The sequence below is a fragment of the Grampus griseus genome, assembly GCF_964374135.1.
Source record: "Grampus griseus genome assembly, chromosome: 6".
NCBI classification, from domain to species: domain Eukaryota; kingdom Metazoa; phylum Chordata; class Mammalia; order Artiodactyla; family Delphinidae; genus Grampus; species Grampus griseus.
The window spans coordinates 17,403,977-17,428,965 of record NC_139000.1 but is presented as its reverse complement, the minus strand read 5'-3'; the positions used below and the strand labels follow the sequence as shown (position 1 = coordinate 17,428,965).

The 24,989-nt window shown below is 45.5% G+C and overlaps 2 protein-coding genes across 5 annotated transcripts in view; one reads left to right on the top strand and one right to left on the bottom strand.

Moving 5' to 3' along the window:
• Nucleotides 1-24,989, bottom strand: part of ASTN2 (astrotactin 2) — a gene marked incomplete at both ends in the record, with an annotated part of 911,329 nt that overhangs the window by 204,887 nt on the left and 681,453 nt on the right. The gene's annotated exons all lie outside the window — the stretch shown is intronic.
• Nucleotides 1,182-12,978, top strand: TRIM32 (tripartite motif containing 32). 2 transcript variants are annotated; one of them, XM_082657297.1, is made up of 2 exons: nucleotides 1,182-1,207; nucleotides 9,222-12,978. In XM_082657297.1, exon 2 carries the CDS (start codon nucleotides 9,302-9,304, stop codon nucleotides 11,261-11,263), a length of 1,962 nt encoding a protein of 653 aa, XP_082513423.1. In that variant the 5' UTR covers nucleotides 1,182-1,207; nucleotides 9,222-9,301; the 3' UTR covers nucleotides 11,264-12,978. The 2 variants fall into 2 exon arrangements, with proteins under 2 accessions (XP_082513423.1, XP_082513424.1); XM_082657298.1 differs by having other exon boundaries at nucleotides 1,185-1,207; nucleotides 9,225-12,978.

Sequence of the window (24,989 nt, the reverse complement as noted above, 5' to 3'; positions counted from 1 at the left end):
AATAAAGAGGGACTTCCCTGGCGGTCCCTTGGTTAAGACTCCGTGCTTCCACTGCAGGGGGCACAGGTTCCATCCCTGGTCGGTGAACTAAGATCTCTCATGCCCCATGGTGCAGCGCCCGCCCCCCCCCCCAAAGGGCTGAGAGGTTGAGGGACTTATCAACTTGGGACCCTGTTATTCAATTACCTGGGCATCAGTTGCTTATCTCGTAGGGTGATTATGAAGACTAAGTGAACTATACGCACGTGAAGTGTTTAGCTGCAGCCAGACAGTTTCGTTATTGTTTTTGTTTGTTGTTTTATCATTGTGAAGGGTCACATTATCTTCCCGGGATGTCAAATCCAAGCGCATCCTCCTTCAAACTCCTTCCTACTCTTAAGCTATACTATACGGTCACCTGCAGGAGCCTGTAGTTGGCCCCAAACCACCCAGGGTCCTCCCCTGCCAACAGGCTAGACCATCGCTTACCTGTGAAGACTCTTACCCCTCCTGGCTCCCCCCAAATTAGACTTGGCTTTGGGTTCCTGGGTAGCTTCTACAGAGGATGGAGAGTGTGCTCTCATATCTACCTCCGCTGTCGGCCTCCCAGCTGAGTAGGAGTAAGAATCCTTCAGGAGAGCAATTTGTTCATCAGATAAGCTTATCTCTAGGCTGCTGCGGTGTGTCACAGGGAGAACTGAGGGGCGCGAAGAGCTACCTTCCCAAGCGCGTCCAGGTTCTGTGCTTGCCCCGGAGTGGATGTTGTATTATCTCCTTGGCCCATTTCTCAGATGGCAAAGCTGACGTGGAGCGAGGCCTTTCTGAGAGGTGCCAAGTCTTGGCTGAGGAACACTCCCGGAGGCCATGGGTTAGCAAAGGGGTTGACACAGATTGGGGTCAGACACGTGAGTTCTGGTTTAGCTCCCGACTTGCTGAGTGAACTTGGGCCTCAGTTTCTTTAACCGTACAACGGGGACAGAAAGCTGAACTACGTGTTCCCAAGATACCTCGTTCTTTCCAGAGGGCTCGCCGCCACCCTGCCGCTGGGCCGCGAGCTCGGGCGCCGCTGCCTACAAGCCCCAGCATGCCTGTGGGGGGGCGGGGCGAAGTGACGGACAGGCGGTTCTGCGAATTGGCGCCCGCCAAGGGGCGCGCGTTGGCGCGTGCGCAGAGCGCGGCGGGCGGGTGGGCTGGCAGCAGTGGACGCGTCGGAGCCGCGGGCGGTCAGGTAGGGGGCGGGGTGGACGGTGGGAGACCCGGGACCGAGGCCGGAGTCGCGGGCGGTGGCTGACGAGCGGCGCCGGGGGCTGTGCCGGCGTGCAGCGGCCGGTTCACGCCAGAATGGCAGGGTCTGGGGGACCGGATCTGAGGAGTGGGATCGGGGTGGGGGTGGGGCTGCGCGGGGGCAGGCTCGGAGCGGCGGGGGTCCGAGACGGGGCTGAGGAGCTCGGAGGAAATACGGCCGGGGAGGGGAGCGAGGGACTCTGAGAAGAGTCGCGGTGCAGCATCTCGGGAGGTATGAGGTAATGTGGGGCCCTGAGGAGAGACGGGTGCAGCATCTGGGAGACGGGAGGGGATCTGAAGGCCCTGGAGGGACCAGGGGTGCAGAGTCTCGGAAATATGAAGGAATGGGGGAGCCTTGGTGAGGTTTGGGGTGCAGAATCTCAGGAGGCTTGAGGGAGTCTGGGGGCATTAGGCTTTGGGGCGGGGGGCGAGATCTGAGGTCAGAGGGAGCAGGGTCCGGGGCTATCATCATGGCTGAGGAGGAAGCGTTTTCCCGAGTGGAATCTGGGGAAGAATGAGGGGCTGAGTTCGTGCGGGAACCAGTGGGAAGCAGTATCTGGTCGGCAGAAAGAAGAGACCTGGCTAAGGTTTGAAGCGACAGAAGACACGGGTGGGCAAGAGGAAGGAGCAGGGCTTGAGGGCGGGGCAGGATTCCTGATGGCATGCAGTGGGTGGAGGCTCTGCTTGAGGGAGGGCACACACCTGAGGTGTGGGACTGGGGTGTTAAACCGTGATGCAGGGCTGAAGGTTGCAGAGGTTTGGAAACAGAGATTAAAGGATCTGTGTCAGGGATTCAGGGCACATGAGTGAGCAACCGGTGAGGCTGGCAGGGTAGAGCCCAAAAGGCTGGAATTCTGTATTGTAGAAGAGTTGGGAATGGGACTTAGGAATGGTTGAACGGTGGGGTGGAGAGGTACTGATTGGACTGTAGAATTAAGAGACTGAATAGAGTCGTGGATGGGTGTCTAGGGCTGCTAAAGGAATTTTCCTGAAGTCTCTGCATGGGAAGCAAAGGGAGTTCTGGGGACCCAAAGACCTAGAAGTAATGTATGAAACTGTATATGAGCGTATGAAGTTGAGCAGAGTTCAGGGGTCCAGCAAGAAAGTCGTAAGTCTTTGAGCTCAGGACTCCTGAAGGAGCCTGACTGCCTGTGAGGGGCAGAACCTCCCTCAATTATTAGCCAGAGATCTCTTACCATGAGGCAGCCGTGGTACGCCCACTGACTCCACTCTGAACCCCAGACCTGCTGAAAGTGGTAGGCTTCGGGGAGGGGGAGGGAGAGAGTGGTCAGTGGAATCATAAAGCAGGAGACTCTTCAAGGTCATCTGTCCCAGCCCCCCTTTGCCGGTCCCTTCAAGCTGTGGTGACAGATAGAGTGTGTGACTTCCAGGGGATGAGTGGAACATGATCTCATGTCTTTTTTTCCTCATCAGTGATATAAGTAGATTGGATTAATCCCACATGAGGTGTTTGAACTGGGAGAGAAACAAGAAAAGGGGATCTCAGATGCATTGAGCATTTAGTCCTGGGCCAAGTTCTAAAGAAATGGTTCCTAACTGGCAGTGGTTTTGTCCCCCAGGGGACATCTGGCAATGTCTGGAGCCATTTTTGGCTGTTAGAGTTGGGGTGGGGAGGACTACTGGCCTCCCGTAGGTGACACCAGGGACGCTGTGAAACACCCTACAGCACACAGAACGGTCCTCACAACAAAGAAGTGTCGGGTCCATGGCAGTAGTGCCGAAGTTGAACTCTGCGCCGAGTCAGATATATCCTGGATTCCGATCTCGGCTCTGTCTTGAATGAGTTACTTAACCTTCCTGTGCCTGGCTCTTCATCTGTAAAATGGGGTTAGTAACAGGACCTACATCACAGGTTACTGTGACGACTCAGTGAAGTAAATCCGAGTGCTTCGTGTCTGGTGCATAGTAAATGCTCAACATTTAGTAATATTTCATTTTCATATCTACTTTCTTACTCGTTTTCATAACAGCCCTACTAAGTAGGTGCTACAATATCCAGTTTTACACATAAGGAGACTAAGGCTTAGGCAGTGACTTGTCTAAGGTTCCACAGCTAGAGATGCCAAAGGTAGCTTCATATTCAGATCTCTGTAATCCTGTATTATTCTCTCTTCCCTTGCTGCTTCTTTGCTGGGGCCTGCCTGGTCTTACTGTCTATCTCAGCTCATTGCCCTCTAAGGAAAGGATGACCCAGTGAGTATCGCTGAGTATCAAATTGAACTGTAAAGGGAATAAATCCATCTGATTAGGTAGGGAGTAGCCCTGGACTTTGTTCTCAATTTGCTCTTAGACCAGGACCAGTGGGTAGATAAGGAGAGGATCTTGAGGTTAGCAGACAGGATAAGGTGCAGGAGACTAGAGGGTGAGGTATGGAGGCCATTGGCTTGAAAAAACACTTCACAGCAGGGACCGAGGCTGAAGGCATCCATACTCTGGAAAGTAACTCCTGTTCTGAATGATCTCCTGTGGGCTTCTTTCCCTTGGAACAGAATGACAGCATTTGTTCTGTCAACTCCAGGACTAGCTATAGCATTACTGAAACCAGCTCAGAAACATAGTAGGACTGCATCAGAAGGCCGGAGACCTAGCTGGAAAATCCACACACAGCCCTAAGGAAGATATGTAATGGAAATGGAGTCAGCCTGGGAATCAGAGGCTTAAAGTTCAAAACCTTTCCTCTGCTGCTAATTTACTAGGAGATCTTGGACAAGTACTTGCCCTTACCAGCTTCAATCTATTGAAAACACGAATAGCTACCATTTATTGAGTGCTTATTGTGTGCATTATCTCAGTTAATCCTGCCAATGAGCCTGCTAATAATCTAGGTGCTATTCTACATTTTACAGATGAGAAAACTAATAGGTTAAATGATTTACCCAAGTCTCCATAGCAAGTTGCAAAGCAGGGATGTGAGCCCAGATCTGTCTGACTCATAAGTTACATTATACTAGTTTTAGTAGAAAGGCTTTTTCAATACTTAAGAGCCCATACACTCATGTCTGGAGAGTGCTTGGTGGTCAAAAGTTTACAAGGCCCTTGAAGTGGTTCATTGTCCCTGCACACAGATGTGCTGCCTCTTTGACACTACCTCCATTAGGTTCTTCTAGTGGAACAATCAGATTAAAAATCCATTCCTAGGTACCTCTACCAGCCTCTCAGGCAGAGTGCCTAGAGCTAATGGTAGCCTAATCAGCTAGGAAACTATAATACATCTTTTGCGTGGCTGTGGTTTTATGGCTGGGAGTTGACACACCTGGATTTGAATCTCACTTCTACTTAGCAGCTTTGAAACCTTGGACAGGTTGCTTTTGTTTGAGCCTAGTTTCCTTATTTATAAAGAGGAATAAAACATACTTCACGTAGTTATTATGAGAATAAGAGGTAATGTGTAAAAGGTGCCTGACATTCAGCAAATGGCAGTTTTATGAGAGGTAGCAATTATGAGAGGATGGGGAGGCTGGAAGGGGCCTGAGTATTGCTTTGCCAAATTTCCTTGAACCTAAGCAGCCCCCACTGGTCTCCCCCAAATTCCCATCCCCTCTTGTACCTTTCCCAGGATCTGCTTCCTGATCCTTTAATCAAAAGCTCATGGTTAAATGTGCATATGCTGTATGCAGAGAAACAAACTGAGAGTAGGGTGGGTCGAGATCAGTTGGAAGTCCCCCGAGAAGACTGCTGATTTTCCCCTTGTCCTATATTCTTTGAGTCTCATTGGCAGCATTGCACATGTTTGTGGAAGATTCAGGGGATCCCTTCTAGGTCCTGCAGTTTTGGAGGAAGACAGAGGACAGACAAGTGTTTTTTTTTTTTTTTTTTTTTTTTTCCAGCAAACTATTATTGATTTAGAGTTTTAGCTAAAGATTTTTTTTTTTGCTACAAACATGCTCTTCTGGGTTGTTTTGTGTGTCCCACAGTGGTACAGCTTTGGGGTCATGCCTGCGTTTCCCAATGAGCCCCTACTTGCAGAGTTTATCTTAGCTGTTGGCAGGTACCTTAAATGCCCTGAGTAATGTAACATTAAGAATCCTCTCCCACACACAGAACTGGGTGAGTGTCAGATGAGGACCTCATTGACTTTCTTAAAATCAGCCCTGCTAGCCGCTCCTGGAGAGTGAGCATTGGTGGCAGGGAGATGGTTATGCACTTGCTTCGCATTCCATTCAAATGCTGGAGGAATAAACAAAGTTTAGAAAGGTCATGAAAGGAAATGGGATAAGCCTTGCGAAAAACCCAGTCAAACCAGGGGACTGTATAAGAAGTAGGATGGACCTTTATGTCTTGTGAAAGGAAATGTAGTTGCTGTTTCACATGTTGTCTAGTTTTTATGTGAACTCTGTTCCTGTCTGTTTTTGCTCAAAATTATATCTCCAGTGTTTTCATGGGGCTGGACTCACAGTAGGTGCTCAGTAAAGATTTGTTGTTTAATTTCTTAAAGTCCTGCAGTTTTGCTCATAGCTTAAGACCCCCAAGGGGCTAACAGGTTTAGGGAATAGAGACATCTAGAGAACTATCCCATGGTGGGGATTCAACCACTGGATGGCAATTTGAAACCTTAGGTCATCTCTAATCCTTTGATTTTGAGAACAGATAAAACAATCTCCAGGGAAGGTTCAGCATTTTAATTTTTGAAGTGTATTATCTGATATCTTGGGTGCTGTCTGCCTTTTGAAAAGTGCCTGTTCATTCCTTCTCACTGGCCGGGTGGTCGCCACCGCCACCCCTGCTGCTACTCCTGCTATTACTAAAATCTATATTTTATTGCATAATTCCTTTTATGCCCCTCTTGGTATTTTCTGAACAAGAGAAGTTGTGAATTCATTTGCCAGTTTCTAACATGGATATCTAGTGTCCTCAATCAAATTCCTTCAAAGCTGACAGGTTATTAATCTTTATGTGCCTTTATATGCCATAAAAAGAAAGATCCTTCATCCTTTCAAATGCAGTTTGTAAACTAAATGCTTTGTTAGTACTAGTACTAGTTGTTATAATGTTAATACTGTTCCTGATTGTTACTGAAGTTATGATAAGTAGCAGTTTTTCATTGCATACCTACCCGTTTCCAGACTAAGCACTTTATGTGGATTATTATCACACTAACCGTTTTATAAAGTAAGAAATTATCATCACAGTAACTGTAAAGTTAGTTATCTTCTATAAAGTAAGAAAACAGGTTTAGTGAGATTAAATAACTTGCTTCCTGTCCCACAACTTGTAAATGACATGCTGATTTGATCCCAGTTCTGTCTGACTTCAAGGTTCACAGGTTTTTGTTTTTGTTCTGCTACCCTTGTTATTTATGTCATAGACTGAGGAAAGCCTAGAGGTGCCAGAAGCAGCTAGATCAGGCTAGGGTATGACTATAGAATTTTCCTGAGTCTTAGGGCAGCTGGAGCAAACACAGCTTAGGGGGTAGATTCTCATGTGAAGCTGAACCAGAGCTGGGCTAGTATCAGTATGGGGTGTGCAGTACTAATCATGAGATCAAAGAAATTGGTGGGGGGGGGCAGTAAGCTGAGGTGGGGGGGTCAAGAGTTGACAGTACAAAGTGCACAACAGGAAATATGTTCAAAGTATCAGGAAGGCAGCCAAAATTGTAAATAACATGTTGGGGGTTCATTCTGATTGGTTTTAGATTTTATAAATGGCAGAAAATGGGCAGCTAACTTAAAGACTTGGGATGATAAGACAATTCCTTTCACACATACGTCTTTTCAAGGGAAACTGAGTTCAAATTGACCTTCCACCTGAATGCTTCTCGGTGCTAACAATAATGACCAGCTGTATCCTTCTGGAAGAGAGGGGCTGTATCTGCCGGTCACATAGCCTCAGACCTAGAAAAGGCCTGAACCATGTCTCCCATTTCTACAACCTGGGAGCACCACTTTCAGCGGGAGCCTAGACCGATAACGCAGCTATCTCCACACCTGACGCTTTAGTGATGGGACCTCATGTTTCCTGGCAAAGCAGGGCAGCTTTAGGAAAGGGATCCTTGACATTCTCCCTTGCCTCAGAGAGCCTAGTGAAGCTGCATACAGCTGAGATATTTTGGGGGATGGACGCGGGCATAGTAAATTCATTTTTTAAAGTGGATGGCTTAAACAGGGAGGCAGGAAGCTTTTAAATGGAAGGAGGTGGTATGACATTCCAGAAAACTGGAGAAAGAATTTGCTGGTATTTTTACAAGTTGGCACACTTGTTTAATTAGCTGATCTGCAGTGCCAGTTCTGAGAAGAACAGATGTCCCTGGGCACTGTAAAGTAACATGCTCTGGATCCAGATACCAAATGTTGCCCTCAGTCTGTTGTCCCAGATGATGGAAGAGAGAACTGAAGCTATTGGTTTGGAATTGAGGAGGTTTGCCTGGGTCCTGAGCTGAGGTTTCTATCAGTGTTTCTGTACGATTGCAGCCAGACCCATGACATTTAAGCATTCAGCGTTCACAGCTTAGTCACATGGATAGTCCCATGAGACCTTTTAGGGTCATGGTATGGGGTAATGTGTTATTTTGTTGAGGCATGGATTTGAATCGTAAGAGGTTGCCAGGCTGGTGTGTGGGAGTGGGTCACTCAGCTAATAAAGCAATCTAACCCACTCTAGAGCAGCTAAATCTCATGATTCTTTCTTAATTGTGGAGACAATTCTATGCTGTTAGGCAGCATTTCTCAGAGTATGGTAAGTGTTGTATGACGTGAAAAAAAAAGCTTGAAGTAATGTTGGGTTAAATCAAGTTAAAGATATCTGTACTGCATGGTTCTACCATGTTTGCACCATGTGACCTTGAGCCAGTTTTTCTGAGCCTTAGCTTCCTCATCTGTAAAATAGGGTAATGAAAATAGTACTTACATCATAGGGTCATTATGAGTGTTAAATGAGATTAAGTATACGGAGCATCTAGCATGGTACCTAGCACATAGTAAGCACTAGATGTATACTCTTTCCTTTCCAGTAGAAGGAAAGTGGGATTTCAGGGAGGTTGGATTGACTTTAGACAGATTGTGCATGTCTGCTCCTGAATATCTGTCAGAATGTGATACAAAGCTAAATATGGGGAAATTTGTAACACGTATCTCCGCGCTGACTCCCCTTCTTCTCTATGGGTGGAGAAAGAATTAATGACATTTGCAAAGCTTTTCCCAGCTTGCTGCATTGCCCTGAAAACCAAGCTAACTGGTCTTCCTCCTCCTCCTCCTCGATGGTTGACCATCTGCAGATCACAAGACTGCACAGGTGCAGCTGTAGGATTTGCATTTAAGAAGGGCTGAATTTATCCTTGTGCCTCACCTTGCTACATCTATTCATTCTTATTTTGGGTATAAACTGACATTGACATAAGGCTGCAGAGAGAGCACTGAGATCTCTGTGGTTCTACTTCATGAGCATATGTGGATCGAGGAGGGTGGGAGAATTCATGGCATGTACTGCTTGTAGGAGGGGGTATTTCAGGCCAAAACTAAGTCCCTGATAAGGGACTACCATTTCTCAAATCATCCAGGCTTGAGTCTTTGGCTGTCTTAGCTCTACCACTTCCCCACCCCAATCCACTCAGCTAACAAATCTTAGTGATCGTACTTATGGAATATTGCTTAAATGCATCTTCTTTCCATTTCCACCACCTGCTCCCTAGTTCAGCCTCCCTGTAACTTTCGCCAGGCAGTTTTGCAGTATCTTCCAAACTAGTTTCTCTGCCTTTTCCCCCACTGCATTCAAGCTTTGGTCATATTAGTCCCCGGCTCCAAAACATGCATTGTTTCTCTGTGTTCATCAGAATGAAGTTCTGAGGTCTCATTTTGGCTCTGAAGACTTCTTATAATCATTCCCCAGTTTACCTTTCCAAACCAGTCAGTGACTGAACTGAGTGATGGTAGCCATTCTCTAAATGTTTCTTGAGTGATTTAACTCGTAGAGGCAGTGGAATAATGGCTTCCTTTTCTCTTTAGCAGGATTCAACCCTCTGGAGCATGAACACCAAGCTGTTCGGTCCTGGGCTGTGCTAGCAGGCCCCTTCAAGGCAATAGCAATGGCTGCGGCAGCAGCTTCTCACCTGAACCTGGATGCCCTGCGGGAAGTGCTGGAATGCCCTATCTGCATGGAGTCCTTCACAGAGGAGCAGCTGCGGCCCAAGCTCCTGCACTGTGGCCATACCATCTGCCGCCAGTGCCTGGAGAAGCTACTGGCCAGTAGCATCAATGGTGTCCGCTGTCCCTTTTGCAGCAAGATTACCCGCATAACCAGCCTGACCCAGCTGACGGACAACCTGACGGTGCTGAAGATCATTGACACGGCTGGGCTCAGTGAGGCCGTGGGGCTGCTCATGTGCCGGTCGTGCGGGCGGCGGCTGCCCCGGCAGTTCTGCCGAAGCTGCAGCGTGGTGCTGTGTGAGCCCTGCCGGGAGGCGGACCACCAGCCTCCTGGCCACTGTACACTCCCTGTCAAAGAAGCAGCTGAGGAGCGGCGTCGGGACTTTGGAGAGAAGTTGGCCCGTCTGCGGGAGCTTATGGGGGAGCTGCAGCGCCGGAAGGTAGCCTTGGAAGGAGTCTCCAAGGACCTTCAGGCGAGGTATAAAGCAGTCCTCCAAGAGTACGGGCACGAAGAGCGCAGGGTCCAGGAGGAGCTGGCTCGCTCCCGGAAGTTCTTCACGGGCTCGTTGGCCGAGGTTGAGAAGTCTAACAGCCAGGTGGTAGAGGAGCAGAGTTACCTGCTCAACGTCGCCGAGGTGCAGGCCGTGTCTCGCTGTGACTACTTCTTGGCCAAGATCAAGCAGGCAGACGTAGCACTACTGGAAGAGACAGCCGACGAGGAGGAGCCGGCGCTCACTGCCAGCCTGCCCCGGGAGCTCACCCTGCAGGATGTAGAGCTCCTCAAGGTCGGCCACGTCGGCCCCCTCCAAATCGGGCAGGCGGCTAGGAAGCCCCGGACAGTCAACATGGAAGACTCCTGGGCCATGGAGGCTGCAGCCTCTGCTGCCTCTTCCTCCGTTACATTTAGAGAGATGGACATGAGCCCTGAGGAAGTGGCTGCTAGCCCTAGGGCCTCGCCTGCTAAGCAGCGGGGCTCTGACACAGCCGCCAGCATCCAGCAGTGCCTCTTTCTCAAGAAGATGGGGGCCAAAGGCAGCACTCCAGGCATGTTCAACCTCCCAGTCAGTCTCTACGTGACCAGTCAAGGCGAAGTGCTGGTTGCTGACCGTGGCAACTACCGTATACAAGTCTTTACCCGCAAAGGCTTTTTGAAGGAGATCCGCCGCAGCCCCAGTGGCATTGATAGCTTTGTTCTGAGCTTCCTTGGGGCTGACTTGCCCAATCTCACTCCTCTCTCAGTTGCCATGAACTGCCATGGGCTGATTGGTGTGACTGACAGCTATGACAACTCCCTCAAGGTATACACGTTGGATGGCCACTGCGTGGCCTGTCACAGGAGCCAGCTGAGCAAACCCTGGGGCATCACAGCCCTTCCATCTGGCCAATTCGTGGTAACTGATGTGGAAGGTGGAAAGCTCTGGTGCTTCACCGTTGACCGAGGAGCAGGGGTGGTCAAATACAGCTGCCTCTGCAGTGCTGTGCGGCCCAAGTTTGTCACCTGTGACGCTGAAGGCACTGTCTACTTCACCCAGGGCTTGGGCCTCAATCTGGAGAATCGGCAGAATGAGCACCACCTGGAGGGTGGCTTCTCCATTGGCTCGGTGGGCCCCGACGGGCAGCTGGGTCGCCAGATTAGCCACTTCTTCTCGGAGAACGAGGATTTCCGCTGCATTGCTGGCATGTGTGTGGATGCCCGTGGTGATCTCATCGTGGCTGACAGTAGTCGCAAAGAAATTCTCCACTTTCCTAAGGGTGGGGGCTATAGCGTCCTTATTCGAGAGGGGCTCACCTGTCCAGTGGGCATCGCCCTCACACCTAAGGGGCAGCTGCTGGTCTTGGACTGTTGGGATCATTGCATCAAGGTTTACAGCTACCATCTGAGAAGATATTCTACCCCTTAGGGGCTGGGAAATAGCAGTTTCTTCTGCTGCCCAAGCAGCTTCCCTTCCCTGTTCTTGGTTGTTGGTGGTACTATAGTGTAGACTTGGCCTGTGTCCTGATTTCAGCTGGCTAGCCTAGAAGTTTAGAAGCTCTGTCTTCTAGTGTTTTTCATTTGCATTATCTCCTCGCCTAGGTTTAGAGCTTTAACAGATGCATTACCCCAAACAGGACACATGATATGAGATTAGCTGATGTTTCATTAGAACTTAGGCACTTCTAAGGCTTCAGCAGAGAGCCTCTTTCCCCTGTATTTGAAATTTTCCCGTGTATTGAACCCTTGTTGATTTTCCTCTCTTTTGGCTTTGATAACTCTGGTCCATTATTTCCTTCCTATTATAACATGCTCCATCTGTGACACTTCCTCTTCAACTCTGCTGCATTTAGTGTGCACGCATGTAGTGGGATCTCCTCTACCTTTCAGTGACACTTCAGACATCACATTCCTGTGGCATGACGTCTCAGGTCTGACCACCTTTACCAGTGTGAAAGACCATTCATTTAGTGCCACCGTGGGAGCTATATAGTCCCTTTGGGAAGCAGTAACTCTTGGCTCTGGGGGTTTTGTGCCATCTTGGATTGGTCTGTAATTGCAGGTGTGACAGAGAATGGATTGACCCTCGTTGGTGTCGAAGGCTTTAGCCTGGAAATCGCTTGCCTCTTAAAGGAGCATGTGGATTGGAATTATGCCAAAGCATAGGAAGTTGCAAATAAACAAAAATAAATGCTAATATAGTCAGCAAACATTCTTGAATAGTCTCTAGAGCGCATCATTTTTCCTATTACCTCTTTCCACTGACCTGTGTTAGGAGCTGTCTGTGGAATTGTACAACACGGGCCAGGGCCAACAAAGTGGGGAGGTGGACACATCTCATTTTCATTGCTAAAGCAAAACTGTTTGGTCCTTATTCTGTGTTTTCCTCAAGTCAGTGCATAATACTTGGTTTGGGGATTTATTTCCATCTCTCTATCAAGCATTAACTAATTGATAATTGTCTTTTCATCTCTGGTATTCATGTCTTTTAATTAAATATGGAATTTGGGAGGTGAGGGGAGGGATAAGTTGTACCTTGCTGCTTTGCTTCCATGTCTGACACTGCATTCTTTGAGAGTAGTACGAATCTACCTAGGTCAAAATTCAGCAAAAAGCACTATTATGTAAAGATAATCCAAAACTTACTTCCACATACACGTGTACAGAATCAGCCCCCAAGGTCTACAGTCACCAACACCCTGTTCTAAACTCAGCCTCCACCATCTGCTTTATCCTTATAATTACAGTTCAACAAAGGAAGAAACTTGTGCTTTTAGGAAGCCCAGAAGTGGGTGAGGGACTTTGTGACAAGGTTCCTCAGGCTCTGGTGTTTACCAAGCAACATATCTTGTGCTCTGGGTGCAGGGCTGATGGCAAGCCAAAAAACTGTTACCTTGCTTTCACAGACACAAAATCTGCTAAGCTGAGCTACTCAAATTGTTTTTTTTTTGGTGGTGGTGTTGCTTTTTTGGCCTCTCTTGTGATAGCTGCCAAAGGATAGGAAAGGAGCTAATTAAAATGATGTTGAACTGGTCTGTCTCGTGCTTTTCATCTGGAGAAAGCCCCATGTTCTGATTATGAAATTGCATCCAATTTCTAAAGATTGCATAATTGAGAGGAAATTGATCCAATTAAAAGTGCATCACAAATGACTCCACTAGTTGTTAGAGCCACTTCATCTGTGGTAGCACCTGGAAGCGGGAGATCTATCTTTGCTGTCAGTGGGGGACTTGCTGAGGCAATAATGGTGGCCGAGGCCTTTGGCACAAGGTTTGCAGCAGAGATATGGATATAATGTTGTGGGCTGGCTTGACATAAACAATGCCAGGAAACCTCCAGCTGCCCATGCCTTTGCAAGGAAGTGCTGTCACTGTTGGCATTCAGCATTTAGGTCTAACCCATCTCTGAACCACACTCATGCCTTGGCCTTCAAATGCAGCAGGTATCTGCTGGCTCAGAATGGAAATAAATGTGGTCTGAATGTTTTTGTTCCTTTGATGTGAATATTTTAGGCTGTGCTGAGTACAGTCAATTTTTCAGTTATCTACCAAGTTGACTAAATTGCAGAGTATAGCCTCAAGAAACTGATTTGCTCAATTATAGCAGTTATTATAGTTTGTTTTTTTGTTGTTGTTTTCTCTTTTTAAGCAGTAATACCTTTATTCAGATAAAGTCTTAAATGCAAGTCAATTATGTAATAAATCAAAGTGCAGCTGCACTGGTTGAAGCAGGCTCGTGGGCCTGGAGAACAGGCTTATCCCCTCACCTAACCTGTGTACAATTGCAAAACTCGTGAATCTACAGAACACTTTCTGAAAACCACTGAACTACAACATCGCTTATCTTCCAGTTCCATCTTATTAGCCATATGTCTGTGGGCAAGTCACTTACCCCTTCCTCTTCTGGAAAATGATGAAAGTGATCCCTGTCTCCGTGACGGGTGTAAGATGTGAGATAATAGATGTTAAAATACCCGCTACAGTTCTTGTCATAATCAGTGAGAGCTATTATCTTCTATTGAGTTGTTCAAAAGAGTGGGGTCAGGTTGTCCAACCACTCTGAATAATACCTTCCATCTTTCCTATCGTTACAGGTTCCTATTTGCCAATCAAAACCTTTCTCAGGCATTTCCTCCCACTAGCCATAAGTCTTCAAATAAATCTGGTCACCTGTTCCTTTTTACTATCACTCTACCTATTTCATGTTTCTATTATTATATAATTTACTGTGTTGCAATTATTTGCCCATATATTTGAGCTTTATTGAGGGTTAGCTTTAATCTCTAGCTAAGAGCACATAGCATGGTGCCTAATATACAGTATGTCCTCAGTTATTTAATTGGCTGTTATTTATATGACTTGGTGATGGTAGGCCCTCCAGTAACACCCTCACATTGGCTAAAAGATAAAGGCAGACAAATGACTTATAGGTTCACTAACTCCCTGCTTTCCTTTATCATTTCTGAGTAATTATATAGAATTTAAGGTTTTGGAGCAATGATTCATTCAATACTGAGTACCTACTGTGAGCCCAGTACTATGCCAGGTGTTCAGAAAATTTTAAAAAATGATAAGTAATATTAATGTGTCTACTTTCTCGTAAGTTATTTCACAGTCTTTCTAAAGTATTTGGAATTGTATTCCATTGCCCTGGGCTTTCTCAAAAGCCAGGAATAGGCACTATGTGGATGACTGTGAGGGTCCATCCCAATGTGCACTCCAGCCTGAGATAAGTCCACAGACGGCCACTCCATTATTCCAATCAGCAGGATAAACTTGGCTTGAGTCTGTGTTCCTGTGGGTAAGACAAGTAATGCTTAAAGTAGTTGTACTTTTAGTCTAGTGCTAATTAATGGCTTCTTAAAAGTGAAGTGCTACCAGCTCTATAGGAGGGAAATGGAAGGCAAAGTCTAGTATGAAACTCACGGCTCTACCTTATACCTGATTAGCTGCTGATTTGCACTCAGGACGGGCAGCTCCTCAAGGGATCACAAAACAAATTACAGGTAAGAAACAGCAGATGCCTGGATGAATTTTACAAGCAGGCAGTGGTAAGGTAGGAGGGTGTTTAGCAAAATACTTACACTCCAGAACTTTGGCTGTATCTTGTCGATATCACTAATATTCATGGTACTCTGACTAAGTCTGAAGTTAGGCAGCTCTGGGACTGGCAACGCATTCTAGTGGGAAAGCCACTGGGCTTGGTCTGGATCTGAATCACAGCTCTAACTCTACTAGCTATGTGGCCTCAGATGATCACCTTACCTCTGCGTCGGTTTCCCTGTCTATAAAATAAGAAAGTTGGGTTAGATCATCACTAAAATCCTTTCTAGCTCTATGATTTTAATTATTTTACCAAATAGAATTGTGGTTGAGTTTTCCCCCAGTGTTTTTGCATAATTTTGCTGTAATTTTATCGTGTTTACATTAGAGTAGTAGAAAGAACCTGTACTTCGTAATCAGCCCCACCTTGGTCCAACTGCTTACTCTACCCCAACTATTGTGACCTTGGGCCACTTGCGAACTACTGCCACTCTGTTGAGCTACTGTTTCCTCATCTTGTAAAAGGAAATGACAGTTTATGTTTTAAAGGGCTGTTGTGAGAATTAAAATATACTAATGGGATAGTGTATATAAAAGGACCTAATTCAGAAAATGTGACGTGCCCAGAAAATGTGATTTCCACTGTAGGGAGCAAAGACCTCCTTTCCCTCTTGGTGAACTGATGCAAATTTTTCATGTTAACACTCGGGGAGGTTTCAGACCTGCATTGGTGATTCAACCACACTGCTCAGCTTCTTAATTAAAAAGCCTATCGGAAGAAGAGTGGGATTGCCGGAGGGGCAGAGGCAAAACTTTCACAGCAATGTATCCCACTAGAAAAGCTGCACATAAAACCTAAAGGCTAATTATTTGATTAAAGTAATTAGGATGGCATCTTGACTTTTGGCAGAAACATGCATGTTTAGCTATTCCTATAGATGGCCAGCATAAAGGGATTTTTCCCTCCGGTCAACATTCATTAACCCAAATAATTACAAAATTTAAAATAAGCCATAAATCTCATTGTCAGGTGGAGGTAATATAACATATTGTAGTTAAAACTGGGCTTTGTAAGCATGGGGCGGCGGGGGGGCGGGGATGGGTTGGTGGCGAGTTCAGTCTTGGTTCCTCCACTTAGTAGTTCTATGACCACTGAGTCATTTAGCCTCTCAGCCTCAGTCTCCTCAAATAATAAAAAGATACTGTTTACTGCATTGTTCTGAAGAAACGATGGATGTAAAACACTTAGCAGACTTTCAGACATTTCATAAACTTTCAGTAGTCCTCAGTATCAATACAGTAAATTAAATGTATGATAAGATTACCCATATTTTTTGTGATAGAAGGATTATATGAAACTGGTGAGGAAAACATTTATTTCCCTCAAAGGGAAATTATTTAGTAACTCACTGAAATCCTGAGTGTAAACACAAGGAGTTTGTGTGACTGCAAGTCAAATGCATATCTTCCCTATTAAAATAAAACCAGGATTTTCTTTTGGTGATTTACTCAGTTTACCTAGCTATAACTAAAATGCCACTGTATATTTTCACAGAATATTAAGATTTAGATTTCATTCTTTCATTTATTCATTCACTTACTCATCAGACATATATGACATCTACTGTTTTTTATTAATAGCCGTAATTATATGAGTAATGAATGCAAAGATGACTCGATCATGAACCCTGCAGTCAGGTAGCTTGTAGTCTGGCTGGAGAGATAAGGAATGTAAAAGATAATACAAATATACAAAAGAATAAGATAAACGGTGCGAGATGGAAATAGAGTGCCAAGTGTTTAAGAAAAGACTGCTTCTAGTTGATAGGATCTGGTTCCTGAAGGGCCTTGCAAGTAGAGGGAGTGTCATGAACACAGGTACAACATACCAAGGAAGAGTGAGAAGCTGGTACCAGCAGGAAGTTCAAACCACAAGAGTGAGTGGGCATTAAAGCAATTCAAAGGTCAAAAGTGGTCCACTTCTCCATGACCCTTCAAATAACAATGCAAGTGGTTCTCTTTTTCCTGTCCTAAGCCGTATCATTTACTCCTATCAGTGATCATGGCTCAAGGAGGCTTCATTCTTATGGAACTGGTAGGGTATGAATGAGAATCTCCTTGGAGACCTGAGGGAGACCAAGGTGGAGGAAGATGGTGTAGTTTGAAAGTACACCTCCCCGCCCCCGCCCCCCCCCCAATATTCTAACATACCTCCTTACTGGGAATGCCTGATGACACTGTCTCAGAAAAAAAATAATAAAATAAAATTCTGAAATAATATCCAGTTGCTCCCCCTCAAAAGCCTGAGCCAAATGAGTTCTGCAATCACAGCGACATAACTTTGTACTAGAGTCTTACTGCCTTTTTGATGTTTGATGTTGACAGCTTTCAAAACCCACCATTCTCTCTTTATCTTCTGCCCTATATCTGGACATGCTGCTAAGAAAGTTCAAGTACTTCCACCTTTAGTGCCAGTGGGAAGTCCCAACCACACAAGTCCTAGCCCCTGCATGGGAATCCTCACCCCAGCCCCAGCTTCGAGCCACCATAAAAACCAATGTGGCCTCCTTTTCCTGCTCTCAAGCTCTTTCTGGACCTGCTTGGTAGCCCACATTGCTCTCGCCAGAAACCCTCATCATGTGAGTTAGAAATCTTTTCATACCCACTTGGTGGATACACAGCATCATCAATCTCAACGTCTGAGCCAAGTTTTGGGTGGGTCCCCCTCTTCTCTGTGGGATAACCACACAACTGGCACAATAAGCAGTGTTAGGCAATGACCACCATCCCAGGGGCTCTCTATTCTCTTGCTTTGGTTTGCTAACTGGCTAGCTTTTTTGAGGCACTGCCTGCTGGCAACCTTGTGCTTTAAGATGTGCAGCCTGTGCTGCATTTGCTGAGCCCTACCATGCCTCTCTTATAAGTTTAACTGAACTGAGTTGGAAGATACGATAATTGGCGTTAAGGGGCAAGAGCAAAGTGGCCCTGGGTCATGTGTCTTGGTCCAGATCTGTCTGTGTCTCAGACGGAATCACGTGTCTAGATTCCAGCACAAGCTGTGACTTCAGGGGAATGACTCTTGCCCTATGACTACTGGTTGGTTGTCTAACCAGGCATTGCCCCCATTCTATAAAGTGCTCAGGGAAATACTGCTACCTTATGCAATCTATGGGTCTGTTGGTGGTGGTTCACGTGCAGGAAGAGCAGTCACCATGTGGACCGTTGTGGTCTACACTCTAAAAGCAGATGGCGCATTAGGACTCTACAAAATGTCTTTGCTGCTGCTATGTCACTGTTGGTCAAAACAAAAGATCCTGACCTTCAGGGTTATAGAGAAGAGCATCCATGGTTCCCTTGTCGCATAGCTGAGGGGTTAATTCAAATTCAGTTTAAGCCCAGGATCCTTAAACCCTATGAACGTTATTGCCATGAGGGAGACCCTAATCCTGATGACACAGATGTGCAACTCTGGAGGAAGAAACCTATGAGTAGGGTAGCGAGGACTCCCCCCGGCCCCTCACCACAAAACTATATACAGTAACCACCAAAAGAAAAACAAACAAACAAACAATGAATACAGGAGGAGGAAACAATCAAAAAACTCAAATAGAGGTCACAATTTGACCCAATTAGAATTCCAAAATTTACTGAAAGAATTTATACAAAAAACAAAAAAGTTCGAAGATTGCTAATTGGTTTTTGTGCCTCGACAACCTAAACTCTGAACTACTTTTAACATCTTTTGAAATGCACTAATTACCAAATTCCCATGGCTTTAATCAATACTGGGGCTCAAATTAGATTTACATGTGGGAATTCCCCTAAATTTAAACAAGGTATGCCCTATAATCTTAAGGGAGTTACTAAGGACATTTCAGGATATGTAAGGAAGACAAATAGGTATACCTCACCTTAATCATCAGAACTAATGCCTTGCCTAAATTCCCCATAGCCATAACACTCATTACCTTGAAATAGTCCATACTGAGTATGGCTGCTCTGACCCAATGAGTAATAAATTAAAATTGAATTAAGTTTTGGTACTTACAATTGGCTTACCAAAATGGGACCACATGGACCCTGCCCTCCCCCATTAGTTAAAATAGTTAATATGGCCCATTTTAAACAGAACCTTTGAGGTTTAAAATCCATATACAAGACCTATTTAGAAAAAGAGTGATTATCCCCACTGCTTCATTATTTAACAGCCTAGTCTACCCTGTTCTTAAACCTGAATGAAACCTCACAATGGATTACTGCAAACTTAATGCTGAGGCCCCGCCCATTAATGCTTCCATACCAATTATTGAAATAATAAATTCCATCCAATCAATAACTGGTTAATACTTTGCACTCATAGACTTGGCTAATATGTCATGTTCAGTGCCTATTTTAACAGCCTCTCACACATAGTTTGCCTTCAACTTCAAAGGGACACAATTCCCCTTTACCTGGCTACCCATGAGGTACCTCAACAGCCATGCCTTCACACACAATCTTTACAGACAAGATCTTAATGCAACCAACTTTTTCCAGGAGCACGGTAACGCCATCACACTGATCACACCCTCTTCCAAAGACGTTAATTTGACACGCTCTTTGAGGACATACAAACATTCACAAAATAACTCACAAAAAGGGACGGGCCATTGCCCTATGTTAAAAAAAAAAATTTGTATGTTAAAAAAATTCTGACTCCATATTTGATGCTTGCTCTCTGCCAGCTTTCAAGCCCCGCTACTCCCCCTTCCCCACTGGCCCCCTCACCTGGGCAAGCCTAAGTGCTCCCACCTCTGGTGCCAGAGGGAAGTTCAAACCATGCAAGCCTCACTCCACCCCACTTGCCATTATATAAAAGCCAAGCCAGTCTCTTTTCCTTGCTCTCTCAAGCCATTTTTGGACCTGCTTGAGAGCCATCTTTGCTCTCCCCAGAAAGCTCCATTACATGGGTGACAAATCTTTTAAAATCCTCTTGTGTGTGTGTAGCACCATCCGTTTCATCATCTGAACCAAATAATGGCTGGGAGTCCATCCCCCTACTTCAGAGTGACAACAAATGTTTAGAGTTGAATATCAAAAACAACGTCATAATATGATAAACAAAAAAACTGTATAATTTTAATTTCTGAGCAACCACATGAATAAAACCATGTGCTTTTGTGAAATGACATTTAATATTTACCCTTAAAAATAATAACTCTCTAAATCTCTCAGCCCCAGGAATCTGAAACTTGTTTGACAAATTTAATGACTCTGTAAAAATGTTAAAAATAAAGTTACATTAAAAATATTACACTCAAAGAGTAGAGAGGGAGCAGGCATGTGTGTTACCTCACCTGATCCATGACTCTGGGGCTGGATCTAGGAGAATAAAACTTTCATTGATTAATACCCTGGAAGAAATGTACAATGCACACACAAATGGCACATATACCCTGGATCCTCCAAAAAGGTTAATTAATGTTAGCTAAATGAAAGGTGCAAATGATAAAGGCAAACAATCTAAAAGTATGTATCCTTCTCTTCTGCTCTGGTGACCATTGCCACATATGCCTGTTTTTCTCCTCAATGAAATGGGGATATTAACTCCAGCCTACTTAATATGTACCAGGACTATTCTTAATGTCCCGTAGACTTTTTAAAATTTTTATTGGAGAATAGTTGCTTTATAATGTTGTGTTAGTTTCTACTGTACAGCAAAGTGAATCAGCTCTACATATACATACATCCCCTCTTTTTTGGATTTCCTTCCCACTTAGGTCACCACAGAGCACTGAGTAGAGTTCCCTGTGCTATACAGTAGGTTCTCAGCAATCCCACTACTGGGCATATACCCAGGGAAAACCATAATTCAGAAAGATGCATGCACCCCAATGTTCATTGCAGCACTACTGACAATAGCCAGGACACGGAAACAACTTAAGTGTCCACCAACAGAGGAATGGATAAAGTAGATGTTGTACATATATACAATGGAATATTACTCAGGCATAAAAAGGAATGAAGTTGGGTCATTTGTAGAGATGTGGATGGACCTAGACACTGTCAAATAGGGTGAAATATGTCCCATACATCTTACACAAGTAAAAGGTGGCCTAAAATGGGCAGCCTGGACAGCCTCTCTCTGAATGAGATAAAGCCTCTCTAAATAAAACATCAGAAACAATACTGGGTGTGGTAGGGGGAAAAGCAGCTCCCTAAGGAAACAAGTTACAAAAGGGGAACTTTATTTTTATGCTGGGAGATGTTTTCTTCCTATGAATTCAATGACCTATGAAACTAGGTCTCAAACCTGCATTTTTCAGCTCTTCCTTTTGACTGGTATATATGCAGTTGCCCACTTTATACTGCCAGTTGGCACGCCAACTGTGGGCTGGTGTGTTCAATGAAGATATCCCTTAGAAAACTTACACTCAGCGTATTTAAGACAACTCAGCTCTCCAATACCTGCTGTTCTGCTACTGTTCCATTTAAGGAACACAACCATCGACTCGGGCATGTAGGCCTGAAACTTTGGCACCATTTCTCATCACTTCCCTCACCTCTCACCTCCCACCTCCCACTATACAATCATAAAGTTCTCATCCTACTAGCAGCTTAATATGTTTCACATCCCTTTATTCTTTTCTTCATTCTCATAACTATGAAAATTTAAGCTCCCACTAACCTTAAATTTAAGCTCTTGAAACACTGTTACAACTTCCTAACTGATGTTAAATCTAATCTAGCATCCTACCTACTACACTTCCTCCCATCCCAAATCAAGCCCAATCCCACACCAGCCAGAGTCAGATTTAAAACGTAAGCGCTAATAATGTTACATAAAACATTTAAACGACTTTAAAATGCTCCTGGTAAAAGGAAAATTCCTTAACATGGTCTACATATCCAGTGGGATTTTATTCCCACCTATTTATCTTTCTAGATTTATCTCACCACTGCTTCCATCCCTCTCTAGGCCGTTTTGGTCCTTGCTTTTATGCTACCTAAAACACTTTCCCTCTCCCTACCCACCAGTGTCTCCTAAATCTTACCTCTTCCGGGTCTTCTGAGGTGTCCACTACACGGTTTCAGTCAGGTGTCCACGCCACCTTTTGTATTTCTGCCTTGTAGCACTGACCATTGCATTATGATTTCCTTGTTGCCTACCCCTCTCTAAGGCTAGACTGAGCTCTGTGAAGGCAGAGCGACTTTTAATTTGCCGCTGCATCGGCAGCATCTAGCGCGGTACCTGAAACAAAGCAGGCACTACAACAGTTGCTGGATAAAACCCGGGCAGGGGGTCAGCTTAGCTCCTATGTTGATACACATGAACACTCTGGGTCATATTTAGCACCAGCTGATTATGCCACCTGCTCCTCCCACCAGCTGCCTCGCTGAATCACTGTTAGTTGCAATAGAAAAACGGGATGTGGTTGAAAACTGGGAGGAGTGGTTCCCTCAGATTTCACTTTCTTTGAGAATCTTCTCAGCTATAAAATAATTAAAAGTTGTGTTCCTTTCTGGAAATCCAACCCAAACTTTGTCTTGGTGCAAAGTCACCAGTGCTTCCAAAGAAGGCTCAGAAAGACACCTTCGATTGTGTGGTATGTAAATGATATCTCAATAAAGCTGTCAACAAACAAAAAAGATGTACCTTTGAACACATGGTCCCTTGAATAGCCTCTCAACACACTTTCTTTGATGGGGAAGAGAGAAGAAGGAACTAGTTTGAGTCCTAATCCTGTCACTAATGTATAATTCCTTTGAGCAAGTTGCTTATTCTCCCTGGGACTCCATTTCACTATCTATATTAATAGAGTTATTAAATTAAGGATTTTCTCAGTTGTAAATGTCAGTGATTCTGGTGCCCCAGACCTTAGGGACTTCTTGAGCCAAGAGCTCCAAAAGGAGTCTTCCATATCCCTGGACACCTGTGGAATGGGAGGAGACAGAAGTGCAGATCCCAAGGACCCTAAGGAGGCACCCCTGGGGCACAGAGCTGGTGTGTCAGATGAAGACAGCCAAGGCCAGCTCCAACCCAATGGATCACTGGTCAAGTCCGCCTCTAAGGCCTGCCTCAAAGCCTTCACCCTGACCCAGAGCCAAGTTGTTGCTAGGAAACAAGAATCTGGAGCCAGCGGGCCGACATCATGCAGGCTGGAATCATGTTGGTCTATCTGCCTCTTTTCTCACTCTTCGTGACCAAGTACTTCTAATTGCTTCGGAGGAAGAGAAAGGCCTCTCAGGGAGAACACACTTGTTGGAGTGCCCATTGTGGTTAATTAATAGTAAAAAGTAAATGGTGAGAGGACTGGAGAAAGGATGGAAGAAACAGACGGCAAGAGAGAGTACCTTTCACCACCTATGTACCTCTGGATTATGTATCTTACCCACTCTGAGTCTCAGTTTCCCAGGCATAAAGATACTGGCTTTAGAGGACTGTCTGGAGGATTAAATGAGATCATGTATGTGAGGTGCCAGCGAATCTCCTGCCACTCAGTGGTTCTCAGTACCACTGGCTTTCGTCATTACAGGGCGGCAGTAGGGTATGTGGAGTCTGGAGTCAGACAGTCCTGGGATAGAATCCTGCCTCTGTCTATTACCAAGCCACATGACCTTGAGCACATGAGTTTTCGCATTTAGAAGATAAGGATAATAACCTGGACCTCACAGGGATTTTACAAACACAGTGTGAGATCGTGTGATTAATTGTTTCATAGTAGAAACAGAAAACAAGTCAGTCATTGCTGCCCACTCCTCTGTCACCCGGCCCCCGCCCTCCCCCCAACACACCCCTACACATTCTTGACCACTATAAGCTTGGTGTTTGGCTGTGCAAACACGCTCCCCTGTGCTCCACCGCTGGGCTCCAGGCTGTGCTTTCTGATAACTCTGCCTTCTATTCCCACCTCCAGGCTCAGGCAGGACTAAAATTCACAAGCTGGCAGACCAACAAGAGACAAACAGCCATGGTGTTAGAAGGTCTGGCAGGAAGAGGGCTTATATCTTAGGCTGCTGTAGTCAGGGCTGGAAAGAGCTACATCATTCTGCTTTTTGTTTAGTAATAAGCATCACCACTAACTTGATTGTGTCTCACAGTAATAAATGATAATAATACTAGCTAGCATTTCCTGAGCACTTCTTATATGTCAGGTGCAGCGATAATCACTTTACAACCATTGATTCTTTTAATTCTCATAACAATACTGTGAGGCAAGCAGGATGAGGCCCATTTTAAAGATAAAAGGACTGAGGCTCAGAAAACCCTAAGTCACATCTGGCAAATGGGACGGATGACTCACACACAGCTTGATTTGTATGTTGTTATTTGTTGAAAGGTAACCTCTGATAAGGAGTGGGTAAGAATGACTGATTTCATGTTGAGTTCCTACTATGGGCCGATTAATCACATGATCTCGTATCATCTTCATAACAACCTGAAAGGTCCAGATGTTTTTCCAACGATTCCTCTGGTACCTCCCATACCGGTCCCTCGTTTTCATTTAATTTTAGGCATTTGGAGATTCAGCCTCTCCTATTTGTGAGAGTTCTCTGCTGTGGACAGAGCCAATGGCAGAGGCACAAAGACTTACAAAGCTCTAACAAAGAAGCCAATGGCAACCCTCAGGAATGCCGGGGGGGATTCAGGCACTATTGCTCCCAACTGCTCTGGGAGGACTCAGCACCTGCCAGGCTGCCCCACACACCCAGCCTGCATCTTGCCTGCGCAATCCCTCTCCACCTCCCTAGATGGCAAATGCCCTCACCCCCCAGGGCTCGGCTTAGAATCTTCTCCAGGCAAATTCCCAGCTCATCCCAGGTGGTTAGGGGCCCACCTCCCCACCTGGCCTACACCACACACACACACACACACACACACACACACACACACACACACACACACACACACACACACACACACACACACACACACACACACACACACACACACACACACACACACACACACACACACACACACACACACACACGCGCCTTATGCTTCCTTGTCACAGCATGTATCCAAAGGGCTGTAATCATCTGTTCACCTGCTGAAAATCTTTCCCATTTGACTGTGAGCTGTTTGAGAGCAGAGAGCATGTCTCATTCACCATGGCACCCTCAGCACGG